This window comes from Primulina huaijiensis, chromosome 16 (assembly GCF_012295235.1).
Source record: "Primulina huaijiensis isolate GDHJ02 chromosome 16, ASM1229523v2, whole genome shotgun sequence".
Lineage (NCBI taxonomy): Eukaryota > Viridiplantae > Streptophyta > Magnoliopsida > Lamiales > Gesneriaceae > Primulina > Primulina huaijiensis.
Window position 1 is genome coordinate 19,272,840 of NC_133321.1, and position 20,730 is coordinate 19,293,569.

A 20,730-nucleotide genomic window follows, 5' to 3' on the forward strand; every position below is an offset into this window, starting at 1 on the left:
ACTTGGTTATTTTAGTTTGTCGTTTTCTGAAAATTGTTAGGTACATAAATAAAAATCTTCAAATATGACCCAAAAGTTGCCACAAGATATTCCCTTGAGATTACTTAACAAAGAAAAATGGTTGCCCTTCATCCAAATATGCTTACTACAACAGATTCATTGAAGAAAATGTATCAGTGCTTGTTTGTGCCTATTTTTCTCTTTTCTCGACAGACAACTCCTTTCTAATCAGGGAGTCGTAACCGTATGGACCAAATTGTGATTTTTACATAGTAAACAACAAGAAAAGGGAGGGGGGGGGGGTGGGGGTGGTGGGTGTTATACAACCTCAACCATCCATAGCATGCTTATCACAGATACTGCCACTAGAATTACGATCATTCGGGATTCCGCTCGAATCAACATCATCTACAGAAAGGTGGCCTTCTCTTACATCGTCCTCATTTTCAGAAACCGAGCTAATATCCATCTCCTTTTCCAGAGAGTCGAGTTGCACACACTCTGCGACTGAATCGTGTGGCGAGCTATTATGGTCTGAATCATGACTACTCTTATTTGATGGTGTCAAGGATTCCTTTCTCACGACATTGAACACTATACCATTGTGAATTCTTTCAGGCTGCAAAAAATCTCCTTCGGCCACCATAATGCTTGAACCCGTGCCAGGAAGAGCTCGGTTATTCAAATCTACCTGATCAAATTCTGTATCAGATGTTCTATCTGGTGTTGTAACACTCGAGCATAGATGGATTTGATCTCTTCCCGAAATCTGGACTCGAAGGTAGTTTCTGTTCATCCTTGAATCAGTCTCAAGATTCTGTACAAAGTCGACAAACTTGTCTGCCGAAGTTGTTCTCATCAAGGGACCGCCAGATCGTGTCCAAGTGTTGAGATCAACGCTTTCAGATTCACTGTCACTTCCGTCATGGGCGCTTTGGTGTGCAGCCACGTTTCTGCCTGTGCCAACTACTTGGTGAAAAGATGACTCGACATCTGCTAGAAGGTCATCTTCCAGGGAGCCCGTTGAATTTTCTCGAGCAATGACGTTCCAAGAAGGGATTCTTTTGGATGCATTGAATCGGACTGTGCTGGCTAGACCGTGAGAAGCGGCAGCTGCTCTTTCAGCACTTCTCTTCAACCTTCGCATATGGTTAAGTATGGCAACACACTCATCAAGAGCAAGCTCGATTGCACAGTTGGCTTTTATCGCTGACAGCTTCTCCCAGATGCATCTTCTGCCTTGGTTTGCTGCCTTTTGAAGTTCAACGTACGATGGGTTCTGTATAATTTTTGCTAACTGCAATCACAAGTAAAGAATTTGAGAAGCCGGACAACAAAACAAACTACAAATTCACGAAAAAGGAGCTTCCTCTACTAAATGTGATTCAAGATTATATCTTTATTAGCAGAAAAAAGTGGAAATAATATCGAGCTGTTATCCTGAACTTGCCTTGGTCACAAATGCTCCTTCTATGAGATTTAATTTGACTAAACGAGATGATAAGAGTTTAATCTAGTATATACCTGAGCAAGAGTTACAGGCATTACAACAGTTACATCACCCTCCCAGTCCTGAGCAAAAAGCTTAGCGATTCCCCCCAATGGAAAACCAAGCTCCAATATTTGATTGCATCTGTGTTTCACCTCCATCTCAACTAGTTGGGCAAACTGCGAGGGTAAAATAACTCTATCTGTCAGTTGCTCATTCACATAAAAGATAGTGCAAACATGAAGGAAATTCAAGGTGAATAGAAGTATTGACATCCCCTATAATCATTAATCAACCTGAGCATCAAACAACCATCTGCCTAGCTTCCATCTTCGTTTATTTCAAAAATGTAAGCGACAGCAGTATTCAAGTAATATCAAGAATCCGACTCAAACTAACCACAAGTTATCCAATAGTGGCATACAGATTATGCAAATACAACCGAGCTCATTGTTCCTATAAACAACATCATAGACAAAAACAAATCAAGCATATTACAATAGCTTCCATGTATGCAGGTTAAAGCATTTAATTGATTAGATATGCAAATCGGAAACCAATAAAAAAAATATACCTTTGCAGCAAAGTTGCCTCCATAAGCTCTAACAATCTCTTTCACCCTCAGTAAAGGTGCGATATGAGGATTTGCCTGACTCACAATAAAATGATTGACATTGAAGAGTTCTTTCAACTGCATCATCGGCAAATCAATCTCCAAGCTACCATCCCGCCAGCGACGTGACGCTGCACCAGAAGCCACATCAGGTTCCAAATGAAAGGGTGGATGGTAAGGCACAATTTCACCAGACCTATCCTTGGCCATTAGTTCTTGAGCTTCAAATAGACCAGGAAACGCACAAGAAGCTGTCACTGCACTCCATATAACGACATGAGGTGAGGTCAAGTAATTGAGGCATCTCGGTGGTTCATGCTTTCTCGGGGAGCAAACTGTAATGCCCAAGATTCTCCCTGTCATGTCGTAAGCTTCTTGAAAAGTTAGATTGTTTGTAAGATGCCTCAGCATCATCTGCAATTGCCTAATCTCATGAACAGCACCTTGCGTCACAATCCTTTTGGAAACCGTAAAAATCCCACCCAACTGGTCAAAAAATTGAATAGAATGCCAAGAATCCTCAAAGAAACTTTGAAGCTCTGGCCAAGATCTAGTGGCAACAACAGAACACATCACCGATCCCACACTAGAGCCGGCAATTATCCGAGGTAAAACTTTGTGCTCTACCAAAGTTTTGACAACCCCCACATGAAAAGCTCCCAAAGAAGCCCCACCGCTTAATAGCAAAGCGGTTCTACCAAAGGCATGTCTAGTCTCATGCATAAAAGCAAGCTTCTCCTCCAATAGAAGCTCTTCTGAATCAAAGTCACAGACCATTCTTAATTGGGTTGTGACCTCATCTATGTACTCCTTTATGAGTCTCGGTACCTGTAGCCTCTCCTTGTGAAGCTCAGGGTTGCACATATTACCAAGATTTCGCACGAGGTCAGCCCTCATACAAAACATAATATCTCGAAGCGAACCATCTTGACGACGGTGGCGGAGCTCTTGAAGTTTATTTCTTACAAGCTCCTCATCATAGAGATCCGATTCGTTCATTCTAAACGTCTCCTTATCAAGCATCTTCGCAGCATGAGCCCACTCGTCATAAGTCAAAGCAGATCTCATCATATTCCTCCAAAACTTCCTCTTATAGGCCATTTCCGCCCTCATTTTCAGATTGGTGTATCGCTTCAACGAAAAAGCAATCACCATCACCATAACTAAAATCCCCTGTGGATTTCGAGGATGAAACCACGAGACTACCGGTGCTAGAAACTCCCTCAAAATGTTCCTCGATTTGTAAAAGCATATTAACAGCGTTCGAAAGATTTGGTGCCTAAAATGTGATAGAGACTTACAAAAGAGAATTCTGAAAGCAATCATTCGACCAAACAGAGTTGAAGGTCCGATCGAGAATGGATCAACACTTGCATCATTACTTATATCCATGTCGTGCAGTGTCAAATTTTAGTGTTATAAACTATATTTTGGGAACTTCAAGATTGGATCAACAATTTCCTAGCTAATAGCAGTATTATGCAAAAAGCCACTTGCTCTTCTCTCAGAAGAAGTGATCAAGATAACTACAACTCATAAACAATCCCATACAGAATCTCGATGTACAACAGAAAAACGAGAAATAAAAATAATCAACAGCTTAAGAAACGAAAAACAAGCTGAAGAAAGCAACATCAGAACCTCCAAATTTCAAATCTTGGATACCAAATTTAGGGGAAAAAATCCAGCTCTATACACAGAATCATCAAAAATATAAATGAAAAGACGTCTCAATCCGATTTTGAATTCTTCTAAACTAATTAATTGTCAAACGACTTTCCACAACCATTCGGCGGAAAACCCACGAGTCAAATTAATAAGCTACATAAACTTCACCCCCAATGTCTTAAATCCCCAATGAAAACAAATTTCCCGTAACACGATTATCCTTTGTTCCCGAGAAAGGTGAAATTATGAAGCAGCAACCCTAAGAATCAACAACGAATTAAATGCGTACGGTCAAAGCCAACATGGATGATGGAACAATAAATGATAATCCAACCAAAGCATAGGGATTTGCAAAATCTGAGTCTGGATAAGATCCGATCACGACACCGTTTTGCGGTTACAAGGTGACGTCTGGCGATTGATAATTGTGGAATCGAGGTTAAACATATACCATCACGACCTTCGTTCTTGGTTTGATGTTTACCTCCAGCATTACCATTCTTTTTCTTGTGATTTATGTCTTCGTCTTAAAAATTTTTTATTTTATTTTATTTTATTTTGTTAGACACATAATTATTTTGGTTTCAATTTCCCATTTAATATTAATTCAAACACCGATCTTGAACTTATTATACAATTAATTTCGGTTGGGTTAAATATGAAGTTTTGAGACAGTGATCTTTTAGAAAACCCTTATAATAAGTTGTTTTTCAATTAATAATCTTGTTGTATGATCTGATTGGTTGTATGAACATAAACAAAAAATACATATTATTTTTTAAATATTATCATACAAATAAAACACACTCTTCTCCGGACTCGTGTGTCTCTAATAATCCAACCAATTACACCCAAATATGTACAAACCACATGTATGTTTATTGTTTAGCATGAGGTTTTGTATTGTCGGGACATGAGGAAATAAAATTAAGCATCCGGTAATAAACTAATCTAGCATTAAAAAAAATTTGATTCTAACAATTTATCGAATAAATCACTTTTAAAAGCTCCATTAATTTGATTTGACAAATATATAAAATCGTGTTTTCCAAAACGCATAAGCATGCGAAAAAATAAATTTTTAGCGCATGGATTTGTTAATTATAACGACGTCATTTTCAGAAGGTAGTATCTTAAGTTGCAATCGTTGGCATTAAAAAACGTGGGGTTTGTACAAGTCAACTTTTCCAAAGCAACTTATAAATTTATTACCTATTTATTTTTAATGGGTTAAAGTCATATGATTAGCAAAGTTTTAATATTATAATAACAAAAATAATCGAGGTTGCAAGTTAAAAGATATGGAAACGATGAGTGTACATTTTTTTTTTACGGTAATAACTCGTATTTTTATTGATTAAAATCGTACATCACAAGCCTAACAAAACATGACGGAAATTCATCGTTCACCCAAACAAAAGATGAGAGGGAAGAAAAAGCAAAACGAATAATATTGTAAGCAACTTTATTCGCCGATGAGTGCACATTTAATGTTATAATAAGTTTATTTTTTGGATGATAAATTATAAAAATATGCTTCGATCTAATTAGATTTTGTAATTTTTTAATTCTCTATTATTCTGGGAAAAAAATTTCTTGTGTTAATTTAGATGTAAATCTTGCATGACTCTAAAAATATATATACAAATTTAATCTAACAATATGGCAAACTCCGATACGAACATTAATTGCTGCTGCCTAAGCAAAATCTTGGAGTTGATTAATCTTTTTAAAAATTATCGATTTTGTTAATGTAATTCATTTGATTTTATTGATGAAATCGATAACAAATAATGATACTTGATCTTAATATATCCACGACATTTTCATATTATATTTATTTATTTATTGAGAATGACTTTTTAACTTTTTGAAAAAAAAAAAAGAAAAGAAGAGAAAAGGAAAAGGCTCTTGGACTTTAGGCCATTACATCAGCCCAATGACCTTTTTTTATATAAAGCCCAATAACTTTCAAGGCTTTCTGTTCACTCTCGAAATCAGTCAAAATTTATGCTAATTGGTTTTTAAGCCCAATAATTTTAATCATGATTTTTTTAGGAGAAAACTCGTTTTATTATTATTATTTATTGCAAAAACTTGTGTGAGACAATCTTACGGATCGTATTTTGTAAGACTGATATCTTATTTAGGTCATCCATGAAAAAATATTACTTTTTATTGTGAATATAGGTAGGATTGACTCGTCTCACATATAAAGATTCGTGAGACTGTCTTACAAGAGACATACTCAGTATTTATTGGGGTTAGCATATGATATAAATTTTAACTAAAATAAATAAAATTTAAATTATCTCCTAAAAATTATATATTTTAATAAAACTCAGTTTTTTTAGATATCAAATATCATGGATAAAAAAAAAAATTTCCGCTTATCTTGAACTAAATCTAAGTTCGAGTTTTAAATATGGTTTCTCTCATGTTCAATATATTACTGAAAAATGTTTTTATTTTTTATATGCAAGTTCATTAACACACAATCATATGGAGTTACTTGTCAAACTTAAAGTTTTAAAAATCAAATCAAATTTATGAAATTTCATGAAAGTCAAATTATTAGGACTGAAATGCAAGAAAGTCCGGTTCGTGCAAATAAACTTTCATAGAAACAAGTTTCTATTCAAACTCGGCTCAGACTCAGTTCAACTACTATAATAATTTTTTCTATAAATAAATAAATATTAGTAAAATACTTCAAATTTACAATTACATACATGTGGGTCTTCCTAAATATTATATTAATATTCGGTTTTTCCTTCTAAAAAATACAACAGTTCCTTGAAAACTCGAGTTTTTGTTTATTTTTACCACTAAATTTTAAGAATTAAAAGTTTTTTTTTTTGGGCAAGATATACTGGTAAAATTAGAAGGAAATAAACTCGATTTGAGCTCAAATTCAAGCTCGTCTGTCGAAGAAAATAGCAACACCGATCTTACTGTAAAGAGCGCACTGTGCTCCACACGTTTTTCTGAGCTACTTCACGAAATGCATACCCATGTGGGGACGTACTTGTTATTCATTCCATAACAATTGCTAATAAATTTTCAGTCTTCTATTTTTTTTCCTTCGAAAATGGCTACGTACAATTCATTCGTCGGCATTTTTAGTATTTACAAAATCGAATGACCATAAATATTATTTATGGTAGTAGTATTTGTTGAGACAAAGTCAAGGGAAGAAAACAAGGCCAAGTCAAGGCACCGGTTTAGCCCACCTTCATATTAATCTAGAAAGTAAGCTGGTGGCTGGTCTTCGTAAACACGAGACCAAAGTTTTGGAATCTATCTGTAATTTTGCAGTAATTATTGCCATTTCTTTTGTTAAATTTCAATAGCTTTGTCAACCAAAGACAACTCGAAACTTTTACTCCAAATACTAACAAATCTTTTGCCACTTCAGACTTAGCAAATCCCACCCGATTCACACGTCCCCTGTTTCTTGAATCTGTTAAGAAAAATTGTTCAGTAGTTTGCTTTGGAAAATATATACTGAGTTGGCTATTGTGATATGTTGAAATGTATGTAATCTGGGGAGGCTTTGATTGCAGTTGACTCCTCGGATTCTTTTGTTTTTTGTTTTTTGTTTTTTTTTTTTAAAGATTTTGGCAGAAAACAGAGGAGTTGGACTTGAATGAGAAGCAGAGAATTCTGAAATCAGTGGTCGATCAAACTTAATTTTGAAATCCCAGTTTGATTTTTTTGGATTGTTCTGTCCATTTCAGTGATATTAATCAGAAGTAGCGGAAGGTAGATTCAATGGAGTTTTCTGATTCATCGCTGAATTATATGAAGGCTACAAGCAGTTGTCATGCGAAGAAAGAAAACTCTCCGGTGAGTTTCCGGCTATTCAATATGAATTTCATTTTTTGACATAATAATATATTTATTACTATATTTTCCCCATATTTTTTTTTATAGATTTACTGACTGGTATGGACTGAATCGAAATAACTAAGATTCATATTTAGGGAAGCTAAAGTTGTAATTAAATATGAAACTTGTCAGTTTTGTGTGTTTTTCTGTTCTGATATTTCTTGGGTGAATTGCAAATCTTGAGAATTTATGGGTAGTTTAAGGAGAAGCTCAAAGGTTTGGAATTTGCTATTCTATTTATTACAGGGAGAAAGTGAACTCGATGACACCTTTTCAGTTAGTTCTTCAACTGTTGGATCACCAATTAATGGACAAGATGCTCCACGAGATAAATCTGGAATCCATTACAGAACTAACAATAAGAAGACACTGAAAAATTTAGGCAATGCTAAGTCACTCCGGAGAAGGGCGAAATCAAGAATTCTTCAGCCTATTGAAATGCCTGATAATACTTCAGCCTCTTGCCACGAATCTTTAGTTGATGCATCTGAAGCGTCGACTCATTATTTGAAGTCAACAAGCTGTTCCCAAGGCAAGAAAATGAATTCTCAATCAAGTAGTGATGGAAGCAGTGCGACTTTTTTGGGATCACAGTTGCCTTCTTCTCGTCGTAGAGCATTTAAAACTATGTCAAGAACATCAAGCATTAAAAATGTGGGGATTTTGATAAAGAAAACTAGCTTTAAACTGAGTAGGCCTTTGTTCGATGACACTGTTTCTGAGGATCTTGCTGTTGATAGAGCGACATATTCTTCAACTGTAAAGGACTCGAAGTTTCCCCAGCCAGTTGAGATTTCTTTCGGAGAAACACAATCTGGAAAGAACTCGGGGATGAAAGTTTGCCGGTACCATCGTTGTTCTCTCCATGGCTATTGTCAGGGGGATCACGACTCTGTTTCAACTCCTAAACAATTCCTACACAAAAAGAGGCAGCCTTCTATAAAGCGGAAGAACGAGATAGTGAAATCCGATCAATGTAGCTGTGAAACGAAAGATCATTCTGAGAAAATGAGGAATCACCAGAAATCCCAAATGGTTTCTATTACAAAATCATCAGTTCAAGAGGGGGAAATGGGTAAGGGGATGGATCTTTACCTGCCATTCAATGATGAACAGAATTCTGAGGCACATGTAGAGGGATATGGTGGCATTCAAGAGTTCGATTTTCTTGAAATTGCTTTTGGCGAAACCTCATTTCCCGAGAGAAGTTATGAGGAGAATCTGATCATAATGAGGAAATATTCTCCTCAGGACCAACAAATCGGGTATTGTTTGAAGTGCTCTGGCAACATTACAGAACAAAGTTTGTCAACTCCCAGGGGTTCTGATCGTGCTACCAATTCAAGTCTTGACAAGGACAATAATTATGTGATCCTTCCGAACAGAGATGCTGATGTTTTGGATACACACCCATTAGCCCACTTGGAGAATTCCAGAGAACTCAAAATTCACGTTGAGGATCATGCAAGTTTCATTACAGGCCAATGTGAAAATGGAACATCCAGCAATGATTTCCCAGAAACTCCAGTTGTCTTTGATGAAGTAACCAAAGACAGAAGTGTGTCCTCATCACTTTCAGATAGCCCAACTTTAAGTGATAACAATTCTGAGATTGAAGGAGAGCTTACAACTGTATCTTCTATCACCGGAGATTCTATTACCAGTGAAGTAGTGCAAATTCCAGTATCTGAGAATGACGCATCTGCAAGTGAAGGCAATAAACTTCAATTCAGCAAGCCGAGGCACATGAGCATGTGGCACTTGATACATCAGCATATGGCCTCAGAGTTGGTTACAGAAGCTGTAAACAAGCCATTTCCATCTGCTGAAGATCAAGATTTTGTTGATAATAAAAGTTCATTTCTTGTGAAGGAAAGTTTGGTTGCAAGCCCAGATTTTTCTGATTCCAATATAGGTGCGGAAAATGGCTCAGAAACTCAGGAGATTGAAATCCGAAAACTTTTTGCTATCAAGCTAGTTCGAGAGGCAATTGAGAAGATTCTTCTTCCAGAGGTTCAAGACGACCTGTCGGTTACAAGTGAAAACATCTCTCCAAAAGAAAACGCTGAAAAGAAGCAAAATGAAGGTAGAGTGTGTGTGTGTGTGTGTATTCATGTCATTATATGTATATTTTACACTAATCTTATTTTCTACAGATTGCACTGAAGAATGTTATGGAGATCCGTATGCTGACAAGGGCAAAGGCTGTGTGTCCTCGACATCCGAAGAGATGGGCCCCACCGCTGAAGATTCTTTTAGTCTGAAGGTGGTGAAAACTGGAGAATCGGCTATAAGAAAATCTGTTAAGAAAGCACCTAAGCATTGGAGTAATCTCAAGAAGTGGATTATACTTCAAAGATTCATCAGAGAATTGGAGAAAGTGAGAAAATTTAACCCCAGGAAGCCTCGGCAGCTGCCGTTAAGTCCTGATCCAGAAGCAGAAAAGGTCAATCTTAGACCTCTAGCATTAGATGAGAAGAAAAGAGGAGAAGAATGGATGCTCGATTATGCACTTCGTCAGGCAGTGAATGAACTAGCCCCTACTCAAAAAAGAAAAGTTGCATTGCTTGTAAAAGCATTTGAAACTGTTGTTCCACCCCAGGAAGATAATCAATCTCCACGCCGAAGAGGCAAAAATGGAGCACCCGTTGAAGGAAAAGGAACGCTACTTGGCAATGATAAAGCTTCAGGCCTAGTTACTGCAAGACAAGAAAGAAGCGCTACACTTATCAAGAGGTATAGTAATCTTTTAACTTCAAATCAGAATGTCAGCAAATCAGAATGTGGTGATAGTGATCCATCTGTTGCTACTAAAAGCCTGTTCATCGATGATATGGGGAAATCAATAGTAACCGAGAAAGTGATACTGGCTGAGCCAGATGTGAAAATTCCTCAAGAAGAGAAAACATCAGAACACAAAGATACAAATGGGGATGTAGATGACCAAGTAAACAGGAAAGATCATATAAATATGTGGCATATGATATATCAGCATGTGCTGTGTGGTATTGCCGAAAAAATGGGAAGCCAACTTCTTGATGGATCAGACGATGAAGGTGATAAATCACCGGGCACAAGTAAAGAAAATCGTGTATCCAAAAATCCAGGAAGTGGGTTCACTAAATCAGATGCTCTCAAACTTGTGAAAGAGGCGGTCGATGAGATTCTTCTTCCTGATACTCAAGGCAACACCTCGGATGTTCTATCTGTTTCTACAGAGAAAGAGATCTCTGAGGAAAATATCAGGGAAGTCGGAGAACAAGAAAAATCAAAACCTGAAAACTGGAAGAAGCTGAAAAAGCAATTACTCCTCAAAAAATCGATCAAGGCATTGGAGAAAGCTAGAAAACGCGCACAAGCTCATGAACTCCTCACCCAGGAGCCCGATTCAGGACCAGGGCAAATTGACTTAAAACGTCAAATAATGGATGAGAAGAAAAAGGCTGAACAGTGGATGCTGGATTATGCTGTTCAACACATTGTCACGAAACTCAATCCATCTCGGAAAAGAAGGGTGTACATGCTAGTCGAAGCCTTCGAAGCAGTGGTTCCATTTCCAGAAATCTGAATACTATGAAGGTCCAAAGTTACAGAAGTCCGTCAAAATCATTAGATTCTGTTCATGAAGGTAAAGTTCTCGTGATCTGATTAAGTAGTTACTCATTTGAGACTTGCTTACGTTTGGAAAGAAATTTAAGCTATGATTTTACAATCCCAGATAAATAATTGCAGATCATTTTCCAAGGATGAGTTCTCGCCCCACGGCAAAAATCCATCTGATGCAGGTCACCCTTTTATGCGATGAAATATTTTTCTAGCAAATATATAGCATGTTTGTTTGAATCTTTCTGGTATATATGGAGTGCATGTTTTGTGAAGTTCTTATTAAAGGAGGATTTTGAATCTCCATGCAATCAACATATTTGTATATGTATAATGTATGTTAAATATATCATAAAGTCAGATTTGACTGTATCTTAGATGTTTGATGTAGTTGTAACAAGTATATATCCATGTTGTTTATCTGTTGACTTCTATGTTCTTACTAATTGTTAATTAACAGAGTTCTCAGAAATTCCTTCAAATTGGTTCCTCTTTGAAAAAAGAGTAGGTCTCTTGTTAGACGGTCTCACGAATCTTTATCTGTGAGACGGGTCAATCATACCGATATTCACAATAAAATTAATACTCTTAGTATAAAAAGTAATACTTTTTCATGAATGACCCAAATAAGAAATCCGTCTCACAAAATACGACCCGTGAAACCGTCTCACACAAGTTTTTGCCTTGAAAATAACAATTAGATTTACCTTGTGAACTCTTCTTGATAGCACATCTATTTATTGACATACCTTTATTTTATAACCTAATCTGGATGATGAACTAGTGTTAATTGAAAAATATTTTCTTTCCTTTTTAAGTTCATTTTCCATTATTTTTATGTTTTTCTTATAAGTTCAGTTTTTGGGTTATACACATTTTAAAAAAAATCTTATTGATTTGATTTCCCTACCTATACAATCTTTTACGAGTCTGTCGTACAAAGTTTGTCTAGTGTGATTTACTTGGTTAACGTAATTTCCACACTATCGTCTCCCCTCTCCATTGATGTTCAATAGAAAATATTTTATTTAGATAATTTCTATTTAGATAATTTAACCACCAGCACCTCTAATTTTTTATTTTATTAAAAATAAGAATCATAGATAATAAAGTTCTAAACCATTTCATTCCAATTTTCCTACCTCTATCTCTCTTATTTCTAAATCTTTTTTCTTCCTTTTCGATTTTATATTTTCAGCTTTTTAAGGTGATTATTTTTTGAACTTTTTTGCGAACGTGATTTCTATAAAATATGTTTTGGATAAAGTGTTGAAAATTTTGAGTTTGTACCTTGGTTCTTTATTTTTAGGTAATTTATCTTAAAGCCATTATTTTTAAATTTTTTTATTGTAATAAAGGTTGTTTCCATAATAAATTGTTTTGTTAGAATATATTTGAAAATATAATAGTGTCTATTATTTTATATGTATATATCAAGTACTATATTTGAATTTAACTATTTAGATATTTAATTATTTAAAAAATATATTTTTGCCCTTCTATTTAAATTCTCTGGCTTCGTCCCAGATAATAATTGATATGTATGAGCTGAAAACTCAACGAAAACCATATTATATATTTTAACAGTAAATTATAAGAATATTCTAGACAATGAATTAATATGAAAATAAAGCAGGCATTCAAAGAAGGAAATATATAAACATTTTTTCATTCAAATATTAGCATAATTAGGACTTAGGTTAAAATTCAACAATGTGCAAAATGTATATTAATCGCGCTGAAATTTATGACATTAATTTTAATCATTCTATTTTTAGATGATAAAGAATTATATTTTATTATTATTATAACATGAAACTGCGGTTGCAATTGAATGAAGATTTGGTTTAGAGGAAAAAAATTGTTTTGAGCAGAGATTTCAAAAATGAATTTGAAATGACATTGATATCGGATGAATTTTAAATTCGTCGTTGCATTTACATATGTTAATTAACAGTGTGGTTGATTTTAAATTCATCCAATATAAATTCATTCAAGCAATGAAATAGATTTGAAATTAAAAGCTTCAGGGATAAGTCTCTAATAAGAGTGTTTCGTGGATCTATATCCGTGATACGGTTTCACGGATCTAACCAGTCTATAGTTGGGTGAAAAGTAATATTTTTAGCATAAAAAAATAATATTTGTCATGGTTGGGTCGACTTTGGTAGAAAATCCCTCTATTTAAACACTACCTAAAGTAATTTTACATTCTATACAATTCATCTTTATACGATAGAATGGTGACAAGATAAAGAAATATTATCAACATTCTATGATCCTAATATTTCGGACTTCATAAGATATTTGGGAAGCATCTCTTGGTTTCCTTCCAGAACTAAAACAAGTCACCACCAAATCTCCGTACTTGCACGTGAATTCTTGCACAACAATGATTCCTCTGTGAACCCAAATACGTATGATCTCATATATATAAATTAAAAAAACATTCACCCAAAAACATTCACAAATCAACCATCATCTTCTCTTGATCTTCTCCGAGTAAATTTCTTTAAAATCTTGGTTAGTTTTCTCTGCGGACATGGCCAACCTTCTTCGGTATTGCTTCTTCCCAACAGATTTCTATTATCCTAGGATGTTGAATAAAATGCAGACAAATGATTATCAACGGCAGGTGATTCTTCCAGCCAAGAATCCAAACACTGCAGGGAACATTAATATCAATGAACATGGTGATCATGATGAGATGAAGGATGCAGCCGATAAAAACTCTACTAGTGTTAAGGCGACGTCGTTCGGGATGAGCTTTGTTCCAGATAACAAACAGATCATATTGGGTCTGTATTGCAGGAGTGATCGGGTTTTGATGAATGCCAAACTTTCAAGACAATTAACAGATAAATATAGGGACAATCAAATTTCCACTTCTCTTTGAATTTCTTTAATTACTACAATTTTTTTCAATGTGTTTCTCTTAGATGAACAAAACCATAATGTTTTAAGTCAAATTTCGATGTACGTACTGATATTTGCATATGGTCTCCATTACATTGTTCAAATTAAATCGAAGTTTAATATAGTTTGATATCTAGATTTTGCTACATTAAAATACATCATCTCTTTTTGTACGTAAATTAATTTTCTTGAAAATTATTAGGGTAAATCACAAATTTTTTTTTACCTTTGAATCTCAAATGTTTCCTGAATCAAGGTCACATTGATAATCAATATTTGAGAGAATTTCTCCCATAATGGGTCAAACCCGAGTCGATTCTGGACTAATTCGGAGCAATTTAGTTTCAGGAACCGAAGGATCTGAAAATAATAAAAATCTAATAGGAACGAATGTCTCAATTATGTGGAGTTGTTTCTTTTACCACTTGAGTTAAGAAATTCGTTGGAAAACAAATTATATAAACAAATGTCTTGTACGTGAGCGTTTCGATAAATTATAATTGTATAAAAAATTGTAGAAAGTAGCTAATGAATTTAACGACAATAATCATGAATTAACAGTATTATCTCAAAAACTTAATTCAAATATATACATGGATTCTAGAATAGAAAATGTGTTAAATGAGTCATGAAAAAAGATTCACGCGTGCAGAAATTCAATAAGACTAGGTTTTGCTTATGAATCACGCTGTATATATATACCGAGAATATCGTATCGAAAAATATCGAATTTATCGAAATTTTTTGTATACCGAAATTTTTAAGACAGTATGGTACCAATACCGAAATATTCAGTACGATAACGGTATGAAATTTGAAATTTTCGGTATATATCAAAATACAGAAATGATATATATAAATTAAAAAATATATAATATTTTTAAATAATAAAGTTAAATTTTTAAAAAATATAAGATATTTTTTTTGTATAAAATGATATATATCGATACCGTACAAAAATAAATAATTTAACTTATATTTGGACTCATCGTATTGGATTATTCCAAATCAAAGTTCCGTAAAGCAACTCGACTTATAGTTGAGAATTTAAACTGTTGAGCTTCCAGTTAGCTAGAGGACTGGATGCTAGGACTCGACCTGTCAAAAAGCAGTCAGGCTTCAGAAATCACAGGACCTCAGACATTATTGCAAAGATAGCGGATGAAGAAGTCGCATATGTTGCGATTGAAATTTATTGGTGTTCATTGATATCTTGGATCTCCAAACACATGTTACGGTTGATGTTTATTGTCTTGATAGATTTGTTTTGTATATATCTTTCTTGGTCTCTTTGACTGTCTTTAGGAATTTGTTTAGTATTGATGATCACTGACCTTGGAATTACAAGAATGATTTTTTTATATATATATACTTTCGATATGACGTTATTTTACTGATACCGTACCGAAATTTCAGCAACCGAACTTTAGATATATCGAAAAGTCAGTACGATAACATTATCATTTTTCTCATACCAGTATTTTCGGTACAATATACAATATTCGAAATTTCAATACGATATATCGCACCGATGACCCCTAAATTTAAATATATCGCCGCCTCTAGTTACCTACATTGCGTATCTCGGGCCAAAAAACAGAATATTCCCTTGCACAAAAAATAGCAAACCACAAAGCTAGAAAAAAACAAAAGAAAATAAAAGGCGGAAGGAAAATTAAATTTGACCAAACCTCGCCAAATTATAACCTACTATTTCCTCTATAAATATGAAAAACTAGTGCACTTATGTCACACCGAAGTATCTTTCCAAAGTTTCCATGGCAGGGATGCAATACAAATTCTTTCCAACGGACTTCTTGTTCCCTCTTCAACAGTCAGCGGCGGCCACTGGCGAAGGAGACGGCTCGTCCCACGCTGTTTTGCCGGTCAGATCAACACGAGATATCGACTTGTCCGAAGAGTCGAAGCAGCCTAATTCCATAGCCATGACCAACGGCAAGATTGTGAAGCCCATCCCATCATCACCGACAACAAAAAGTCACAAGAAAAAACAAGCATATTGAGCCATTAGTTAGATACATCACAGTAATATATATAGAACTTTTCGTTACACTCGAATCCTGTNTCAATTTTGCAATTTCAATGTTTAAAAATTAAATATAGTATTAATTAATTATAAAATATCCTTTTTGTATTAATTTGACAAGAAAATTATTTATTTGATAGTTCTCTTGTTGATTATCTTACGTTCCTCGAGCTGTCCATATTGACTTGTCCAAGGCTTTCTCAACTCCAATTAATGCACACATTGTAACAATGCTTTCAATTGTGTTCGCACATGATTTTTTATTTCAATCATTTTAAAATAATATTAATATATTAATAATAATCAATCTAAATCTAAATTGTTTAAATGAATTACTATATTTTATATTAATAGTTCTCATATGATATTAAATATTTTCCCGAAATTAATCTTTGTTTGTTGAAAAAACCTTGTCATAATAGAAAATTGAAGACGCTTACATCTCGTGGCATGAATTATATTTATTGATCATTTTTAGAATAAAAATTCTATATAAAATAATTAAATTGACATCTACATCATGCATGTTATTTAATTAAAAGTTATTTTTTAAAATTATGTTATTAGTTAGTTTCAAAAGCAAATTCTGTTATTAATTAACAATTTTTTTTATGTTTATGCCATTTAATGTATTATAATGTTAAACCAATATTACCCAATTAAATAAATTTTGAATAAATTAATTTTTTGAAAGGAGTTTCTAGAAGATAGATTAAGCCGAGAAAATAATATCATAACACCTTTTGATAATTATTCAGATCACGTTATATGTCACACATCGGCTAAATTAAGTTTTTGAATCCTTCTAAGAAATTCATTCGGCTACAATAATCAACCATATGAGAGAATATTAATAAAACCAAATTAACGTATGAACAACTTTCACATGCATCAAATCTTGAATCAAGAAAAGCTTAAAAGCTACTGACAAATATTGATGAATCTCAAGATATAAATCAAACTTCTTCTTGTCATGGTAATTCCCCAGAAAAAGTTATGCGAACATAAAACCAAATATTGTTTCAAATTTAGGTTTCCTACAAATCATGCACAAATATATGTAGTGAATCAACAAATAAAAGATTCTTGAAAACATATATTGTAATCAGAAAGAAGTGAACTACATTGATATTCTAATGGCGGCTGGGACAACGTAGGCAACGGCAACTGTAACATCATCGTATTTCCCACCAAAGTGCTGAACCCCAGCCTCTATGGCAGCAGTCTCAAATGGGGTGCAACTATTTTTATCCAAAGACTTGTAGCGCGCCACCTTAGCCAATGCCCAAGCCACCAACTCCGGCTCATTCTCCAGACACAGCCTCGCCACTTTCTCTATATCCTTGGGAAACACGTTATCAAAAAGCCCGTCGGTCCCCGCGATTATGACATCATCACTCTCTACGGTCATCGTTATCTCTTCCGCCACGTCCGGGGTATCGCACCGAGAACTCTTCCCCAACTGATAAGGATGGTTGAATTTGCGCTGCTGTGTGGGTGAAGTGTACACAATCTTTCCTCCCCTTATAACCAAGAATCCACTGTCGCCCACGTTCACCGCGCGAAGTGTTCTGCCGGCGAGGGTGAGGATGCAGGCGGTGGAAGAACCCTTCGCCTTCGTCTTCAAGAAAGCTTCTTGAAGGACGCACTTGGGGTCCACGGCCCCCCTGCGGCGGCGGTTCTTGATTGCCGTGATGACGTTGCGCATCAGTTCTCTCGAGTACTCTCCTGAGTCGATGCCTCTCTTTGACCATCCGCCCACGCCGTCCGCCACTCCAATGGCGTTGGCCTCCTCCAAGATGAAGTGAGCATCTTCGCCGAGGGGTTTTGAGTCGTTTTCTTTGGGTAAGCAGAAGGATCCAGCGATCATCGACATAATGGGATCATGTTTACAGACGAACCTCCTGAATTTGCGTTTCTCGTCGATCAGCATTGTGTTTTCTCTAATATTCTAATGAAAAATTATAGGTTTGTGTATGATTATAAGAGATAATTGGACCTAATATATATATATATATAGGATTTTACATGCCTACATAAGATAGGTAATATCAAGGATTCCCCGTATCTTGGAAAATCCTGATCAGTTACCAACGTTTTTACATTTGCTGAATGAACCCATAATTCAGATTATTTTTTTATCCATAATTCAGATTATTTTTTTTATTAAAGTTTAAACGTATTTATCTAGTTGATGCGCCACTTCAATTAAATCAAAACCCAAAAAAAATCTTTCTTAAATATTTTGTTGTTTTCCATCAGAGTCCAAAAAGAAGTTATATATACATTTTTCCCCCATTTTCTTTCTCAAGATCTACACATATCCTGCTGGATTCTTTTAGCCATTCACTTGATATCTATTAATGTACTAATTATTAATTATATTTACATTTTTTTTAAAAAAAATTACATATCTAAATCGTAAAATCTTTACAAAATCAAATCATATTACAATATAATGTGATTTAACTATAATAAATCATGCTATATAAATTAGCTCTATAACCCGATTATATTATAATTCAAACTATATTGAAATTTATTAAAATCAAATAATAATTTTTATCTTATCTAGGATCACAGATTTTATAGTTTTGATGTAATCGATTAATTATCTCACACACTAGAATCATGATTTATGTGTATTATATATAATTATAATTAATTAATTAATAACATAAAATTTTGAATCAAATGTGATATATAATTTCACTCCAATTAGTATTAGAAGTGTCATAAGTTATAATTTGTGCCCAAAAATTAAAATCCCTATACTACTGAATAACTTACATATCCTCGCTGCGCCAAATCCCTCAATACATATTTAACATAAATCCATAATGAATTGAAGTAGGAATTCCATGCAAGACAGTGGTGATCATTAAGCGCAAATTCAAGAGTAACCCTGGATATCCAAAAACGTTCAAGTTTTCTGGATCCTTCTCGCCCAAAAATAGCAAGTCGAAACCCCTAGGCGATGATGTCCACTTCATCTCGGAGGAGGCCGGTGCCGTTGGTGTGGCGGATGGACGAAACAAAGCATGGACGCCGTAGAATTCTCTAGAGAACTCATACACAAAGCGCTGGACTCACTTCCTCCTCTTTTAGAGCATCCCTAGCCATTCTTTTCCCCTCGGCCTTTGAAACCCTTTTCCTTTTTCCCTTTTCTATTGTCTCCTCGGTAATGTTTCCATATATAACCGACACCAGCTGGAGTAAAACCATTTAGTTCATTCAAATAATCATCTTCCACATCTTCTGACTCCGATCTAAATTCTCCTGATTCCCAATCAACTCCTTCCTCCTCACTATCATCCAATTCCCCCACAACATCATACTCAAAATCCTCATCATCTTCTACAAACTAATCAATCTCCTCCTCGTCAACAGCCAGTTCTGCCACTTCCATTCTTTTCTGATAATATCCAGTTAGATTTTGGTCTTTATCTTGCATTAACACTCCACAACCAGGGCATATAGGCACATGGTTTCTCGTCTTCATCTCTCCCTTCGCCAAAATTAAACCTTTATCACCTTTCATAAAAGTCCTCACATTCTTCTTTCTGTTTTCTCAACAATTGCTTTACTATCTTTGACTGCTAAAACAACAAACAAATCTTTCTTCTTTTTTTTTTAATGAAAAAGATTTCCATTAAAATAGGTCAAAAGAGTAACAAATACAAGTACACTGGGCATCCCCTGGAGATAGACAGAAAATATCAAAACACCTGAAGCTTCCTAACATAAATTTAGAAATAGATCATTGGCATGTGGTAGGCATCTGTATGTCTGAATTTTTATCTTCCTTATGACCCCTTCAATATGCGGTTTTTCATTTTCGAACATCACTCGATTACGCAAACTCCAGACATGACAGATCGTCGCTGCAAGGGCCGTGACACGCAATCTATTCAATGTAGACTTGCCTCTGTATGTTTCTCTAAACGCTTTCAGGATAGAAGTCGGCGTACACATTATCTTCTTCATTTGTAATTCTTCTTATATCTATCTTTCTTTGTTACTATGTGCAGGCCTGAAACGAAATGGTTTTGGCTGGTGGATTTTAATAACTTAGCAAATGCAGTAAACAAAAGAAATTCCAGGGAAGGTAGATTTAACAGATAAAGCCTTAAATCTAGACAGAACTATTGATTGAAACTTGTTGATCAAAGGCCGGCTGAAGTTGAGATTGGTGATACCTGAAGATAAAGAATTCATTGATAGCAAACATGCCATTTTTGTTGCTTATCCCTTTGTTTCTCCTTAAATCATGTTCTATTTGGCAGGACAAGGATTAACCAGAAGAGACAGAAAAACAGAGTTCTGAAGGAACAATCAGACAGATTTATATTAACAAAATGGGTAAAAACCTAAAGTATTGGAGTAATCTAGTTTGGTGGAACAAACAACATTGGAGAAACAGTTAGCAAAAATGTTTCAATAATTTTCTCCACGCCATGAGGGAAGCTAAGATTATCCATGTACAAAGTTCAGACTTCAACC

At 34.9% G+C, this 20,730-nt stretch overlaps 3 protein-coding genes across 5 annotated transcripts; 1 reads left to right on the forward strand and 2 right to left on the reverse strand.

Annotated features, from left to right (window-relative positions):
• Window positions 1-109: 109 nt before the first annotated feature.
• On the reverse strand, window positions 110-4,304 carry LOC140961405 (triacylglycerol lipase SDP1-like). The gene is made up of 3 exons (XM_073419907.1): window positions 2,064-4,304; window positions 1,525-1,668; window positions 110-1,297 (listed from the first exon to the last, which is right to left on the reverse strand). Exons 1-3 carry the CDS (start codon window positions 3,492-3,494, stop codon window positions 329-331), a joined length of 2,544 nt encoding a protein of 847 aa, XP_073276008.1. The 5' UTR covers window positions 3,495-4,304; the 3' UTR covers window positions 110-328.
• A 2,684-nt stretch (window positions 4,305-6,988) lies between these two features.
• Window positions 6,989-11,684, forward strand: LOC140961325 (uncharacterized). Of its 3 annotated transcripts, none has more exons than XR_012172329.1 (4): window positions 6,989-7,619; window positions 7,908-9,747; window positions 9,818-11,289; window positions 11,380-11,684. XR_012172329.1 is itself a non-coding variant. In XM_073419775.1 (3 exons), the coding sequence occupies exons 1-3, from the start codon at window positions 7,545-7,547 to the stop codon at window positions 11,227-11,229; spliced, it is 3,327 nt and encodes a 1,108-aa protein (XP_073275876.1). In that variant the 5' UTR covers window positions 6,989-7,544; the 3' UTR covers window positions 11,230-11,684. The 3 variants fall into 3 exon arrangements, 1 of the variants encoding a protein (XP_073275876.1); XR_012172330.1 differs by having other exon boundaries at window positions 11,394-11,684; XM_073419775.1 differs by having other exon boundaries at window positions 9,818-11,684.
• Window positions 11,685-17,347: 5,663 nt separating this feature from the next.
• Window positions 17,348-18,160, reverse strand: LOC140961115 (probable protein phosphatase 2C 55). The gene has a single exon (XM_073419418.1). The coding sequence runs from the start codon at window positions 18,158-18,160 to the stop codon at window positions 17,348-17,350; it is 813 nt and encodes a 270-aa protein (XP_073275519.1).
• Window positions 18,161-20,730: the final 2,570 nt, after the last annotated feature.